Genomic DNA, 15115 nt, shown 5'->3' with positions numbered 1-15115 from the left:
GGATTTGAACTCAGGACCTTTGGAAGAGCAGTCAGTGCTCTTAACCACTGAGCCATCTCACCAGCCCTTTTTTTTTTTAAATTTCATTTTATGTCCATTGGTATTTTGCCTGCATGTATGTCTATATGAGGGTGTTAGACTTTGGAGTTACAGACAGTTATAAGCTGTCATGTGGGTACTGAGATTTGAACCCAGGTCCTCTAGAAGAGCAGTCAGTGCTCTTAACGGATGAGCCATCTCTCCAGCCCCAACTTTCTATTATCTTGAACCCCTATCTGAACAGTCTTTTTCTAGTGAATACCCTCACAACGCACGGGGAGATGAGACCTTCAAACGTCTGACCAGAGCTGGCTGTGTAAGCAAAACCACAAAAACCTCCTTCTTGCCTATACGAAAGATGAATCACTCCTTGTGTCTCACATAACAGGGGGAATGGATTCTCTTCCTTAATGGAGGATCTCAGAGTCTGCATCCACATCCTAAATGTCTCAAACAAGAGAAAAGCAAATAACAATTACTCTGCCCTCAGTGTCTCCAGAACTGACATATGGGGATGCTGTGAACAAAAGAACTGTACTGGCTGGTTTTGTGTGTCAACTTGACACAAGCTTGAGTTATCACAGAGAAAGGAGCCTGCCTTGAGGAAATGCCTCCATGAGATCCAACTGTAAGGCATTTTCTCAATTAGTGATCAAGGGTGGGAGGGCCCATTGTGGGTGGTGCCATCCCTGGACTGGTAGTCTTGGGTTCTATAAGAGAGCAAGCTGAGTAAACCAGGGGAAGCAAGCCAGTAAGTAACATCCCTCCATGGCCTCTTCATCAGCTCCTGCTTCCTGACCTGCTTGAGTTCCAGTTCTGAAGGGTAAGATGAATAAAACCCTTTCCTCCCCAACTTGCTTCTTTTTTTAAATTTTTATTTATTTATTTTTATTTTATGTGTATGAGTACACTGTAGCTGTACAGATGGCCATGAGCCATCATGCGGCTGCTGGGAATTGAACTTAAGACCCCTGCTTGTTCCGGTACCATTCCCTCCAGCGTAATACACACTGTAGCTGTCTTCAGGTGCACCAGAAGAGGGTGTCAGATCTCATCACGGATGGTTGTGAGCCACCATGTGGTTGTTGGGATCCCAATTCACAACCTTCGAAAGAGCAATCAGTGCTCTAATCCACTGAGCCATCTCACCCGCCCCCAACTTGCTTCTTGGTCATGATGTTTGTGCAGGAATAGAAACCCTAACTAAGACAGGAACCTTGTACATAAGACCACCACCTGACTGGGATGGGACCTGCACGATTGTTAACTGGTCATGCCCTTCACTCTTTCAACTCTTCCTCTTAGCACAGGCTAATTCCAGGATGCACACCCTAACCACCCATGGTTCCTTATTAGAGGGGGAGTGAGTGAGTGAGTGAGTGAGTGAGTGAGTGAGTGAGTGAGTGATTTTGGCCTTTTCTGACACAAGGTTTCTCTGTGTAGCTGTGGCTGTCCTCTGTAGACCAGTGTGGCCTCAGACTGAAATCTGCCTGCCTCTACCTCCTAAGTGTTGGGAATTAAAGGTGTGAGTGTGGCCCCATGGCCCGACCCTACTTTCTTAACTATATGCTCACTAAAAATTATAGTAGTACCAGTAGTCTGACTCACTTTTCATATGTCACAGGTACTGCCTTCCTGGCATATTGTGCTCCAAAAATGCACAGTCACCAAATGGCTTTCTTATGTTCTGGACCTTTGCTTTGCCATTTGCTGAGTTTTATTATAGTCCCTTAGAGGGACCCTCTGTGAGAAAGTTTATCTACACCACCCCTTTGTCAGGTGGAAGCAGTTAAGAAACATTAGTTCCCCTCAACCTCTCACGTAGGTCAGGTGATCTCCAAGAGAGGTACTAGCTGGTTTGAGACAAGACCCAAAGACACAAGAACCAAATAAAAATTTTACCACAAGCCTTTTCCCACTCTGGCTTCTACCCTTGACCCTTGACCTTTGACTCTTAGCCACTTCCCTTTTTATTATCCTCATACTTATGTTTCACCCTGTCTTTTAAACATTTTATTTATGAAACTTCCCCCTATACCCAAACAAAATGTTCCACAAGCTCTCCCCATAGCTCTCACCCTACAACAGCTCCATTTGTTCCATTTGATCCTGACACCTTTGCAGAAAGACCTTTTAGATGGTGTGGAGAAACTCTGGCTGCAGTGGGCCTTCATCCTGTTCACCCAGGCCAAGTACAGTTCTGTACATTAGTCTATTTTCTCCTCATCCTCTCCTTTGATGCTCTCTAGCCTGCTGGTGCTTCTCCTGGCTCACTCTGGTGCAGCACTCCTGGGCAATGAGACTAATCATTGTCACTCTGTGTCTTAGTCACCACTACTCTACAGGTCACCACACAAGTGATCAGTAATAACTACACAACAGTCAATATCAGATTGTCTTGAAACCTCTTCGGCCAGTGCCATTAGTCCAAAACTCTTCAATTTAACTCTTTCAACTCAGGCAGATTTTTTTTTTTTTAAAAACAAGGACAGAAAGCAGCCACATTCTTCACCAAATACAAGAACAGTCCTTCAGCCACTTACTAATATTCTTCTCCTCTGAAACCTCTTGAGGTTGGTCATCATAATCTACATTGCTTTTAGCCCCATTGCCTTCCAAGGTCCTACTAAGATGGCCCATCAAGCCCTATTTAAAGTATTCAACTGTCTTTCTAGTCCAGACTCCAAGTCCACATTGTGCCAATGAGCAGCATGGGCAGGCCTGTCACATAAGTACTCCAGACCCTGATACCAGTATCTGTCTTAGTCACTGTTCTATTGCTGTGAACAGACACCATGACCACTGCAACTCTTATAAAAGAAAGCATGTAATCAGGGCTTGCTTATAGTTTCAGAGGTTTAGTCCATTACCATCATGGCAGGAAGCATGGTGGCAGGCAGGCAGACATGGTGCTGGAGAAGGAGCTGAGAGCTCTACATCTACATCTGCAGGCAGCAGGAAGAGAGAGTCACTGGGCCTGTCTTGGGGTTTTTAAAACTCAAAGCTCACCCCCCAGTGACAGACTTTGTTAATACCACTAAATGAGAGTAAAGACTAACCCTTTTTTTTTGGTCAAATTAAGCAAGCTTTATTTTGTATTAGACAGACTATCTATCTCCCTATTTAAGAGAAGAGCCTCAAACTCAGTAGCAAAAAAATTATAGCCAAAAAACTACAAGACTAGGGGACTTCCAAGGGTTTTCGGTTATGAAGAAACTTGGCAGAATATCTCAAAATTATTTGGCAGAACATCTAATCTTATCAGGTCATGGTATAGGATTTGGAACATGTCAAATTCCAGAAAATGGGTTAAGACATGGTCAAAATTTTAATTTTTACAGAAAATAGGAATGAATTTATTTTAACCTTCTAACAAAGATGGTTTCTAATCTTAAAATGAAGTCAGGTTGGTCCATCACCTTCCTCCAACAAGGCCACACTATCTAATTCTTCTCAAATAGACTAAGCATTCAAATATATGAGCCTGTGGGGCGATTCTTATTCAAACCACTACACCTTAAATCCACTCTATACCCACCTCTACTCCTCCCCCTCCCCCACTTCCTTGGCAGCCTCTCAGTTTCACTTTGTAAGGAAATCATGCACTCAGCTCACTAGCAATTATTTCTCAAAAGTTTCTCCAAGAATGCATGAGGGCAATTGCATAATCCATCACGACCAATCAGGTTAAAACTCTCCTCCTGCTAAATGACCAGATGACCCACCTCTTCAACAGACTCTAAACTGACCTCTCTGACAATCATCCTCCTCACCATCGAGACTATGCCTACAAAACTCTCCCTCCCCTAGACCTCCACCCATGGTCAGCAGGAAGAAGCTCCTCCCAAAGCTGTTGGGGTATGTTAGAATAAAACCTGAACAAACTCTGGAAGACCCGACCAAGGCCTTATGATGAAACTCTAGCTCTCCCGTCACTGCCTTTTCACTAGCTCAGTCAAACACTATCAGCTATGTCCTGGTAGCTGGGGCAAAGCAGTTTCTAAAGATCAAATGGCTTTGCATGAAAAAACAACTCCAGATACTTGAGGCTTACATATGGCCCCAGCAGCAGCTACCCTAACTTCCCAGTTTCCAACTGCACTATATAAACTCCTTCCCTCTCCAGCAGACAGCCTTTCCCCACTGTGGTGGTCAAGCTTCTCTAGAGAAACAAAACTGATAGAATAAGAATAAATCACATATGATTTATTAGAGTGGCTTACAGGCTGTGGTTCAGCTAGTCTGACAATGGCTGTCTCCAAAGTAAAAGTCCAAGAATCCAATACTTGTTCAGTCTGTGAGCCTGGATGTCTCATCGGGTCTTCAGCATACATAGGCTCGAAGACCAGTGAGGAAAGAGCAAGGACAAGCAGGCAAAGAGCAAAAGCGTCCTTCTTCCATGTCCTCTGTGGAGTCTGCCACCAGAAGGTGTGGTCCAGATTTGAGGTGGATATTCTCATCTCAAAAGATCCAGATTTAGGCCAGGCAATGGTGGCACACACCTTTAATCCCAGCACTTGGGAGGCAGAGGCAGGCGGATCTCTAAGTTCGAGGCCAGCCTGGTCTACAGAGTGAGTTCCAGGACAGCCAGGGCTATACAGAAAATCCCTGTCTCGAAAAACCAAACCAAACAAAACAAAAACAAAACAAAAGATCCAGATTTAGGGTGGGTCTTTGTAGAAGTAAAAGCAGGCATGACATGGCAGTCGGACTTCTGAGCACACGACTTCTAAGGCACAATGGCACAGCATGCTCCTGGGTGTTCCCAGAGTCAGAACACTGAATGCTGAAGTAGCATCCGCAGGAGGTAGCTGGGCTGCTGCTGCTGATGATGCCGAGTCCCCGGTTTATGTGCTTCTTCTGCATAGAGACCCTGCTTGCTGTCAGATCTGAGGTAATGTGCTAAACAATTCCAGTAGATAGGCATCCACAATATAAACAGCTGCTCATGTGCAACACAGCAGATGCTGCTCCCTGAAGCTGTCTCCAGAATGCTTCATCTCCAAGCCCTTTACTGGCCCCTCCCCCTCTGCCCACAACCCTTGGCATTGCAGTCACGTGTGGGATGCTCCAGGAGCAACGCCAGGTCTTCCTGGATTCGATGAAGAGAATCCCTCACAGATGTGCTCAGCTATTTGGGTCTTAGTTAATCCCACATGTAACTAAAGTTAACAACCAAGAATAAGCCATCATGCCCACTGCATCTGCCCCTTGCCTGGTTTTGAAATAAACAGTCACGGTGGCTGAGGTTGGTTTCTCCTGTTTGGAAGAACGGAGAAAAGAATAAGTAAAAGGGGATATACTTGTTTCTGTTAACCGTTCCATCTGGCCTGAGAATGAAGGCACCACACTTGCAGACCTCACGTCTGGGTTTAAGACTGACCACAGTGAATCTGGGTGAGGACAACAACACAGGGAAGACAGCCAGGGCCTGAGAGGGAGATGCTGCATATAGTATCTCAAGTACACGTCAGCTACTCAGGAGACTGAGCTAGAAGGATTGGAGGTAAAGGTCTGCCTAGGCTTCAGACACAATGAGAAGAACAAGATGGGTTAACAGAGAGAGGGGTCAAGATCTTAAATTATCTACAGGGCCAGTTGGGCAAAAATTTGACTTAACAGTAGACTGACAGTAGCAAGCAGATGGCGGGTTGATATGATTGTTCATGAGCAAAACTCAGTCTTCCACAGCCCTGAGAAGAGCTCCTGAACCTCTGGGTCTCTGCTAGGTTAGGATGAGAATATGACCTCAGGAAGGTGCCCCTCCACCACCACCCAGTTCTTCCCTCCCACAGCTTCCTTTGGGTTCTAGCTTCTCAGCAGGTATTGGGCAACTCCTACCCAAGGGTCCCAAATATGGAGATCAGAGTGGAGAACAGGTTGCTGAATCCCAGCCAGGACTTCTTGGCTGACAGGGCAGCGAGAGGAGCCGCAGTCTCCTCCCTGGGCATCGGTCTCTACATCAACTGCGCCAGCAGGCTGAGATATGTCTATGTTACCTTTCTCTATCCTTCTTCCCACCTTCCTTCAACCTGAGAAGGTGTGACTGTTGCTAATTAGTAATGTCAAATCTCTCCATTCTGGGACCCTCCCCTTTGCCCTTCTCATTTTCCTATTTGAACCCTCATCCTAACTCATGGGGGGACTTTTAAAGCATCCCGAGTGATAGTGTAATGTCTTCGTGGCTCATTCTCAGGCTCACCCCTTAGTGTGACAATACTCAGCCGCCCAAAGAGGACTCTGGATACAGTTGTGTGAAAGTCACTGAAACGGATGCGAGCCCTGCCAACCAAACCTACCCCTCTCCCAACCCCTACAGTGGCATCCTGCCAGCCTTTCTAGCAACTTATGAGACCATCTGGTGGTAAACTGGGACCGTGCTTGGCTCTACCACAGCCACTAAGTCGGAAGCCGCAGACCGGGAGTCGAGTCCTGAGAGCAAACCTCTCTGGGGAAGACACTACGCCTGGGAGCACTCACCTGCTTCCTCTTCCCAGGATCTGGGGACCTGAAATGAGAGTAGCCTTGAGTACACACACGGGAAGATCACCGCGTGCTCTTTCCTCAGTCTTCCTCAGAAGCCGCCTCTTGCAGCTAGGATAGTTCTGAGCTGGCCAAGCTCAGCTCTTCCATGCTGGGGAAACTCAAGGCGTAACTAGAGAAGAGGTACAAGCCGGGCCGACTCTGGAGAGGAGGAACGAGCGGCCCCAGCGCTCTAGACTCGCCCCTCCTCTCTCCCCTGTTTGTCTTGGGAGGAAGCCAATCAGATGCACGGGATCAGGCCGTCCTGAACCCTGAGACAGCAAACTATTTGTCCTCTCACTGGGAAGGGATGTGTAAGTCCCAGGAGAAGGGGAGGGCTTAGCAGCAGGATTGGGAGGTGGGGGGTGGACACAGCGGCTTAGGAAAGGACAAGTCAACCTGGCCCTGAAGAGTATTACCCCATCGGTCCCTTGTTAAATGTGCCCAAATGATATTCTGGGGGTTCATCAGACTTAGGGAGACCAAAAGAGCAGAAGAGAAGAGAAGAAGAAAAATCGGAGGGCTGGAGAGATGGCTCAGTGGTCTAGAGCCCTGGTTGCTCTTCCAGAGGACCTGAGTTTGATTCCTACAACCACATGGAAGAAGCTCAGATCCGTTTGTAACTCCAGGTGCAGGGGATCTGATAGACTCTTCTGACCTGTCTGTGCAGGAAGTATGCATGCACCTGATGCACAGACACACATGCAAGTAAAACATCAATGCACATTTAAGGGATGGGAGTGGAGGAAGAGGTCAACTACCTGCCTTTAAACCCAGCACACAGGAGGCAGAGGCAAGTGGATCTCTGTGAGCTTGAGGCCAGCCAGGTCTACATATCAAGTTCTACGCCAGTTGGGGCTACATAATGAAACTCATAATGCATACAAACAAAAGTCGGAAAGCTTAACTCATATCCCTGCCTTGGTGCACAGCATTGTCTTTCTCATCTCTTCAGTGTCTGAGCCCCTCTTCTAAAAATAGATAAGTCTAGAATCCTGAAGCTACCAGGAAGGGTTGTTCAGCAGAGGAAAAGGTGGCTCAGAGCAATCTGAAGGGGCTAGAAAGATGTCTCAGTGGTTGGGAGCCTGAACTATTTATGCAGAGAACCTGAGTTCAGTTCCGAGGACCCACATCAGGGAGTTAGTTCATAGCTGCTTCTAACTCTAGCCCAGGAGGACCTGACATTTTTGGCTTCCTCAGTAGCTCATATGCATGTACCCATGCTCAGACACATACATGACTAAAAATAACAAATAGGTGCTGGAGAGATGGCTCAGTGGTTAAGAGCACTGTCTGCTCTTCCAGAGGTCCTGAGTTCAATTACCAGCAACTACATAGTGGCTCACAACCATCTGTAATGAGATCTGATGCCCTCTCCTGGTGTGTTTGAAGACAGCTACAGTGTATTCATATATATAAAATAAGTAAATAATTCATATACATATACATAAATCCTTAAAAAAAATAACAAAGTTTTGTTTTGCTTTGCTTTTCTGAGACAGGGCCTCAGCCAGGCAGTGGTGGTGCATGATTTTAATTCCAGCACTTGGAAGGCAGAGGCAGGTGGATTTCTGGGTTTGAGGCCAGCCTGGTCTACAGAGTGAGTTCCAGGATGCCAGGGCTACAAAGAGAAACCCTGCCTCAAAAAACTCAATAAATAAATAAATAGATAAATAAATAAATAAATAAAAGCAATCTGAGACAGGGCCTCTCTATGTAACCTTGTCTGTCCTGGAACTTGCTATGTAGATCAAGCTGGCTTCAGACTCCAAGAGAACCTACCCACTTCTACCTCCTGAGTTCTGAGATTAAAGGCATGTGCCACCACTCTCAGCTAAAAATAATAAAATCTTAAAAATGAAAGGGAGGAAGGAAGGAAAGAAGAAAAATAAAGCTGAAACTTCAAGGGCTTTTAAATATCTGTCTGAGGGCAGGTCTTCTGCACTGACAGAAGCCAAAGCCTTAGGCTTATTCTGAACTGTTGATGGTCACCTGTCTATGGTATACACACATAAAAGCCATACCAGGTGTACACCTCAGCTCTGTGCATGTGTGTGAGTTGTCACTCGGTCTATGAGCATGGACTTCAACATGAGGAGAGGCCAGGGAGGCTGTGGAGGGAATATATTTCCACCTGAGAGACTAAGGATCCTCCTTGTCAGACATTTAATTTTATAATCTTATTTCATCTGTATGGATGTTTTCCTGCATGTGTGCCTGGTGCCTCCTGTGGCCAGAAGAGGGCATCAGATCCCTTGGGACTAGAGTTACAGCTGTGAGCTGCTATGTGTGTGCTGGGAACTCAACCCAGATCCTCTAGAAAAATAGCCAGTGCTCTTAACCTCTCTGTTTTTATTTTTATTTATTTGGTTTTTGTTTTTTGGGGGTTTTTTGGCTTTTCTGAGACAGGGTTTCTCTGTGTAGCCTTGGCTGTCCTGGAACTCACTCTGTAGACCAGGCTGGCCTTGAACTCAGAAATCTGCCTGCCTCCACCTCCCAAATGCTGGGATTATAGGCGTGCGCCACCACCACCTGGCAATTTATTTGTTTTTTATTATAAATGAGTACACTGTAGCTGTCTTAAGATGTGCCAGAAAAGGGCATTAGATTTCATTATGGGTGGTTGTGAGCCACCATATGGTTGCTGGGATTTGAACTCATGACCTTCAGAAGAGCAGACAATGCTCTTACCCACTGAGCCATCTTACCAGCCCTTATTTTTTATTTATTTATTATTTATTTATTTATTTATTTATTTATTTTTATTTATTTATTTTGGTTTTTCGAGACAGGGTTTCTCTGTATAGCCGTGGCTGTCCTAGAGCTCACTTTGTAGACCAGGCTGGCCTCGAACTCAGAAATCTGCCTGCCTCTGCCTCCCAAGTGCTGGGATTTAAGGCGTGAGCCACCACTGCCCAGCTTTTACTTTTTGAGGAAGGTTTTACTCTGAAGCCCAAGGCAGACTCAAACTCATGGCAATCCTCTTATTTCAGCATTTCAAGTGGTGCTCCACATCTGTGGCCTCTCCAGAATTTTAAAATGTTATTGTGTATGAGGGACTGTTGTGTAGTTTGGGTGTGGAGGACGACTTTTGGGAGTTCTTCTTCTCTTTCCACTGTGAGACTGGTGGTTGAATTCAGTTGCCAGGCACCTCACCAGTTAAATGAAAATTTAAACAAAGTTCATCCATCAGTGCAGAGGAAGGAGGAACTGTGAAATCAGATGACTCTGTTTTAGAGAGATTCCCATAGCGCTGGAGAGATGGGTCAAATGGGTCAGGGGTTAAGAGCACTTGCTCTTTCAAAGGTTCCAGGTTTCATTCTCAGCACCCAAGTTATAGCTCTCAAAGGGGCCTGTAACTTCCATTCCATGGAATGGTTCCCTCTTATGGTTGTTTTAGGCACTGCAGACATGGTGAACAGACATGACCCACTATACATCTAAAAGCCACACTTATACATATAAAATAATAAAATAAAAATAGCTAGAGAGCTTCCATAGTCCCTCCTTGCTAAGAGTTCCTTCCCAGGGACAGAAACATTTTCATGTGATTTCTACCTCTCCAGCAGCAACTCCAGCTGCTCCCCTGTGCCGCATGGACAAGGTGGTTCTCCAGCATCACACATGATCTTTTTATAATCCTGGAGTTTGGAGTACTGAGGGTTACCCATTTCAGCCTTCTCCTATCCTCTTCCTGGATGTCAATTTCTGCTCTGAGCCAATCACCCACCCAAGCACTTTTCCGGTGGTTTGTGCCAGCCTGTCCTGCATCCCACATCCCCAGCTGTTGACATTTCCATGCCATTGCCCAAGGGACGAATAAAGGGCCCCTGTTACCCAACAATAGGGGAGAAGACAGGGACAATGAGAAATTGTGTTTCCAATAGGGTGTGGACTGAAAGGAAAGGACAGACAGACAGAAAGGGTCAGGGTCCTGAAGCAGCCGGACATCCTGAAAATCTGATTCCCATCTTGAGAGCCTCTTCCGAAAGGCCATATATATATAGCCTGGCACAGAGGGCACAGGTGAGGGCTTTGGTGGGGGAAGGGCAATTCTGTTGTTTGGATGGGCTCCATATGGAAATACAGAGCTAGATTCACACTTAGGATTCATCCCCGCCCCTCCTGGCCCAGCATCCCTTGTACTTACAGTTGTTCTGTCCCACCCCTGGTCTAAGGACAGGAGAAGTAGCAGTAGCGAGGCCCTCTCTCTGCACTCTTTTAGGTAATTGCCTGGATTGCTTTACTCTGTCCCTCACCATCCCAACCAGAGTCTTGCCCCTGCTCCAGGACATCAAGTGCCACAGAGGCAGTCACGGCTGGCTTAGTGTGTGCTGCGTGAACACAGGCCTCAGTGCCTTGGCTTCTTTGAGTGCAGGAAACAACAGTGTCTCTAGAACAGTGTCAAAGGAGCTACAGCCCTGAGACTTTAGGGTGCTTCGAACCCCCAGGATCCCTAATGCACCCCCACTGCAACTTCTTCCTTCCACAGGACAAGCCAAGCACCGCTCCCTTTGCCTCTGAAGAGAGATCATCTTGCAGGTAGGCAATGGGCTGCTGGCTACTATGTTGTTTCTTTCTGCAAGGGGTATAGAAATGTTACATGTGTGCTTCTCTTGACTAAGAGCTCAAGCTGGTCCGATCTGGAGTCCGACCCCAGCCAACCCTCCTTTCATAGCTCCGTGACTGCACCTGTGGCATTTCTCAGTGCCTCCTTGGATAGCCAGAGGAGTCAGAGCAGTATACAGTAAAGTGCCTAAGTCAGAAAGGACTCTAAACATAGCCGTGGTACCTTACCCTGGATCTCTTTCAGTCCACTTTTTATCGCATTTTTATTTATTTTGTGTTTATGTGTGGTATGCTTGTGCCATGCTTGTGTGAATGGAGTTAGAGGGTAACTTGTGGAAGTTGGCCCTCTCCTTTAAGCGTATGGGTTCTTAGGAAATGAACTCAGGTCATCAGGCTAGGTGGGAGCCATCTTTATACACTGAGCTATCTCATCAGCTCCTAAACATAAAGATCACTTAGGATTCTGGGATTAAAGATATGCACTACTATGGCATTTTTATTTTTATTATTGGAAGTTTTGTTTTTGTTTTTTGTTTGTTTGTTTGTTTTTTGAGACAGGGTTTCTCTGTGTAGCCTTGGCTGTTCTGAAACTCACTCTGTAGACCAGGTTGGCCTTGAATTCAGAAATCCGTCTGCCTCTGCCTCCCAAGTGCTGGGATTAAAGGCGAGCATCACCACCGCCCGGTGGTTTTATTTTATGTATATGAGTACACTGTAGCTGTACAGATGGCCATGAGCTATCATGTGTGTGGCTGCTGGGAATTGAACTCAGGACCTTCTGCAGGCCCCTCTCTCTCAGGCCCCCGCTCCACATAATTCACTGTAGCTGTCTTCAGACACACCAGAAGAGGGTGTCCCATCTCATTATGGGTGGTTGTGAGCCACCATGTGGTTGCTGGGATCCAAACTCAGGACCTTCAGAAGAGCAGTTTTACCTGCTGAGCCATCTTGCCAGCCCTTCTTCTCTTAATTGCTTAGTGTTGATTCATAGCAATGCATGCACAGGTTGGCCTTAGTGTTGATTCATAGCCATGCATGCACAGGTTGTCCTTGCTCTGTGCTCTATAGCATGTGTTATACTCCAGGCACTGTTTTAAGTTTTTTTACACTTACATGATTCATTCAGCTAATTCTTGCAACTGTGAGGTACAGTGTGTTAGTTGTGCTTAGTGTTGCTATGTCCAAGATATTCAACAGAAACAGCTTAAAGAAAGACTGGGTTGGGCTCCCAGTTCCTTGCAGGAATGGTGAAACAGCAGTTCTCACTAGGATGGGCCAGGAAGGGAACCCTGGGCCTTGGCCCATTTTCTCCTTTTCTGTTACATTCTGTCTGGTGCTCCTGCCATGGGATGGTATTGCCCATATTCAGTGGCCTCCTCCCCTGCTAATTCTCTCTGGCTGCATCCTCGCAGATGTGCCCAGAGGTTTGCTTCAAAGTCTACTTACTGAGTAACTCTAAGTCCTCTCCAGTTGGCAGCTGAGGCCTAGCTACCACAGGCAGGACCTACAGTCAGTACTTTACTAGCCCAGACACGGAGGCTGAGGCTAAGCTACTCCTTTAAGGTCATGCTTGTAGCATAAGGAAGAGCCTAGTTTATAAAATTAATAAAGACAAGGGGTCATCAGTCCACCTTGTGGTTAAAAAAAAAAGTTCAAGGTGATAAGAATAGAAAGTACCAAAAAGCAGGTTAGGACGGGGAGGACACTCCGTAGCCCAGACAGACAGCTGCAGTTTGAAGTGTTCTTATAACTTAACGGTGTCATGCATTGTGACTTCTGGAAAACCCTAGTGACACAGCCTACCCATGCATGTGCATAGTAGTTGAGTCGATAATAAAAGTCTAAGGACAAAGTTCAGAGACGTCATATGCCACAGTGAGACCGACTGGAGAAAGAGGGAAGGTTTGCCAGAGGTCAAGCCCAATTTGATGTCTTTCAAGTCCAGAGTGCCTGGATTCCAGTACAGAGACAGGGAGTCTTTCAGTGAAGAAGGTTCAATTTTATCGAGAGAGAGAGAGAGAGAGAGAGAGAGAGAGAGAGAGAGAGAGAGAGAGGCTCTTCCAGGCAGGAGAAATCATAGTTAATTTGGCTCTGGGGTAGAAAGTGACAAATGGCAAATGAATACAAAGATTCAAATTCCAATGGAGCCTGGGAAGTAGACAGGATGAGGGGATCCAGAAAGGAGACACTAAGTCAGGATTTGCTGGCTGAGGATGACCTGTTGGTCATCAGCCCGTTGGCTTGTTGGCTCAAAGCTGACAAATGCCTCCATGCACCCAACAGAAAGCCGACCCTCATCCCTGCCCCCCACCCCCATCCTTCCCTTCAGTACTAGGGAATGCCCATCACCTGTGCCCTGTAGACAGTGCTTGCTGACGCCACCATGCCAAGCCGGATCCCTCTCCCTGCGTTCTGCTGCTTCCTTCTCCCCTGGGCCTTCACCAGCTTTCACAAAGCCCTGGGGAACCCGGGTAAGACCCTAACCCAGCCCCCAACCAGGACACTGGGGTAGGGGACCAAGGGATGGAGGAATAAAGAGGCAGCTGTTGAGAGTCCCTAGGGAGTGAGAATCAGTGGGGAGAGGTGAGGATGAGCCCGAGGACAGCCTCTGGGGACTAGGTCTGAATGGGCACTTGGGGCAGGGAAGACCAGAAGCCTGCCATTGTGGCCCCTCTGCTCAGCCCCCCATCCGGGTCCCCACTACCTCCTGCCCCCCATCCACGAGGTCATTCACTCTCGTCGTGGGGCCACGGCCACACTGCCCTGCGTCCTGGGCACCTCGCCTCCCAGCTACAAAGTACGCTGGAGCAAAGTGGATCCCGGGGAGCTGCGGGAAACGCTGATCCTCATTACCAACGGACTGCACGCCCGGGACTACGGGCTCCTGGGAGGGCGCGCCAGCTTGCGGAGGGGGCATCGGCTGGACGCCTCCCTGATCATCAAGGACGTGCGTCTGGAGGATGAGGGTCGGTACCGCTGCGAGCTCATCAATGGCATCGAGGACGAGAGCGTGGCACTGACCCTGCGCCTCGAGGGTGAGCTTTTCTGCGCGGGCACTGAGGTTCCCTGGCTGTATCGGGGCACCTCACCTCTGCCTGCGCTCCCCGCCGCACCCAGCTGCCCTGCCCAAGCTCTCCACCCCCCAGGTGTGGTGTTCCCGTACCAACCCAGCCGGGGCCGCTACCAGTTCAATTACTTCGAGGCGAAGCGGGCGTGTGAGGAGCAGGACGGACGCCTGGCCACTTATGGCCAACTCTACCAGGGTGAGTGGCGGACCTCGGCTGGCGGCCCCTGGCTGCACGTGGGCCCGGCGAGCTTGCGGGGAGCTAGAGTCTGGCTTGTGCCGGTAACTCCTCTCATCCTCCCCACCCACTTCTCGGCCAGCGTGGACCGAGGGGCTGGACTGGTGCAACGCCGGCTGGCTGCTCGAGGGCTCCGTGCGTTACCCTGTGCTCACCGCGCGGGCTCCGTGCGGCGGCCACGGGCGGCCAGGCATCCGCAGCTACGGACCCCGCGACCGCAGCCGCGATCGCTACGATGCTTTCTGCTTCACCTCCGCCCTGGCAGGTGAGCCAACTGCGGGCAGGCGGCGCCCGGCCTGCGGACTCCGCCTGCAGGAAGGGCCGTGCCGGGTCAGAGCCAGGAGGAAGGACTCCAGGGCTGGGAGAAAGGTCCTAAGAGGTGTAGGAGCTGGACTTGTAGGCGGAGCAGGGCCTGCTCAGCTACCAGTGTGGTGGGCGGGGCCCTGGAGGAAGAGTGGGTGGGGCCTAAGCCTGGGGACGGGTTCAGTGTCAGAAGCCTGTCAGAGAGAAGGGGTGTGGGCGGGGCCTGGTCCAGGGGCGGGGCCAGTGTCAGAAGCCTGGCAGAGAGGAATGGATGTGGGCGGGCTCTGGAGGAAGAGTGGGTGGGCCTAAGCCTGGGGGCGGGTTCAGTGTCAGAAGCCTGGCAGAGGACTAGATGTGGGCGGGGCCTGGAGGAAGAGTGG

At 48.5% G+C, this 15115-nt stretch overlaps 1 protein-coding gene across 1 annotated transcript in view; it reads left to right on the top strand.

The window, feature by feature from the left end:
- The first annotated feature begins 10480 nt into the window (after window positions 1–10480).
- The window catches only part of Hapln2 (hyaluronan and proteoglycan link protein 2), a 5340-nt gene continuing 705 nt past the window's right edge, over window positions 10481–15115 (top strand). Inside the window, exons 1-6 of the mRNA XM_031376048.1 lie at window positions 10481–10587; window positions 11054–11103; window positions 13460–13601; window positions 13812–14165; window positions 14277–14393; window positions 14515–14697. Coding sequence (XP_031231908.1) covers window positions 13514–13601; window positions 13812–14165; window positions 14277–14393; window positions 14515–14697 — 742 coding nt within the window. The 5' untranslated portion in view covers window positions 10481–10587; window positions 11054–11103; window positions 13460–13513. The remainder of the gene's footprint in view (window positions 10588–11053; window positions 11104–13459; window positions 13602–13811; window positions 14166–14276; window positions 14394–14514; window positions 14698–15115) is intronic.

The sequence above is a fragment of the Mastomys coucha genome, unplaced genomic scaffold (assembly GCF_008632895.1).
Source record: "Mastomys coucha isolate ucsf_1 unplaced genomic scaffold, UCSF_Mcou_1 pScaffold16, whole genome shotgun sequence".
Taxonomy (NCBI): Eukaryota; Metazoa; Chordata; class Mammalia; order Rodentia; family Muridae; genus Mastomys; species Mastomys coucha.
The sequence above is the reverse complement of the archived record's forward strand: the minus strand, read 5'-3'. Positions and strand labels throughout refer to the sequence as shown.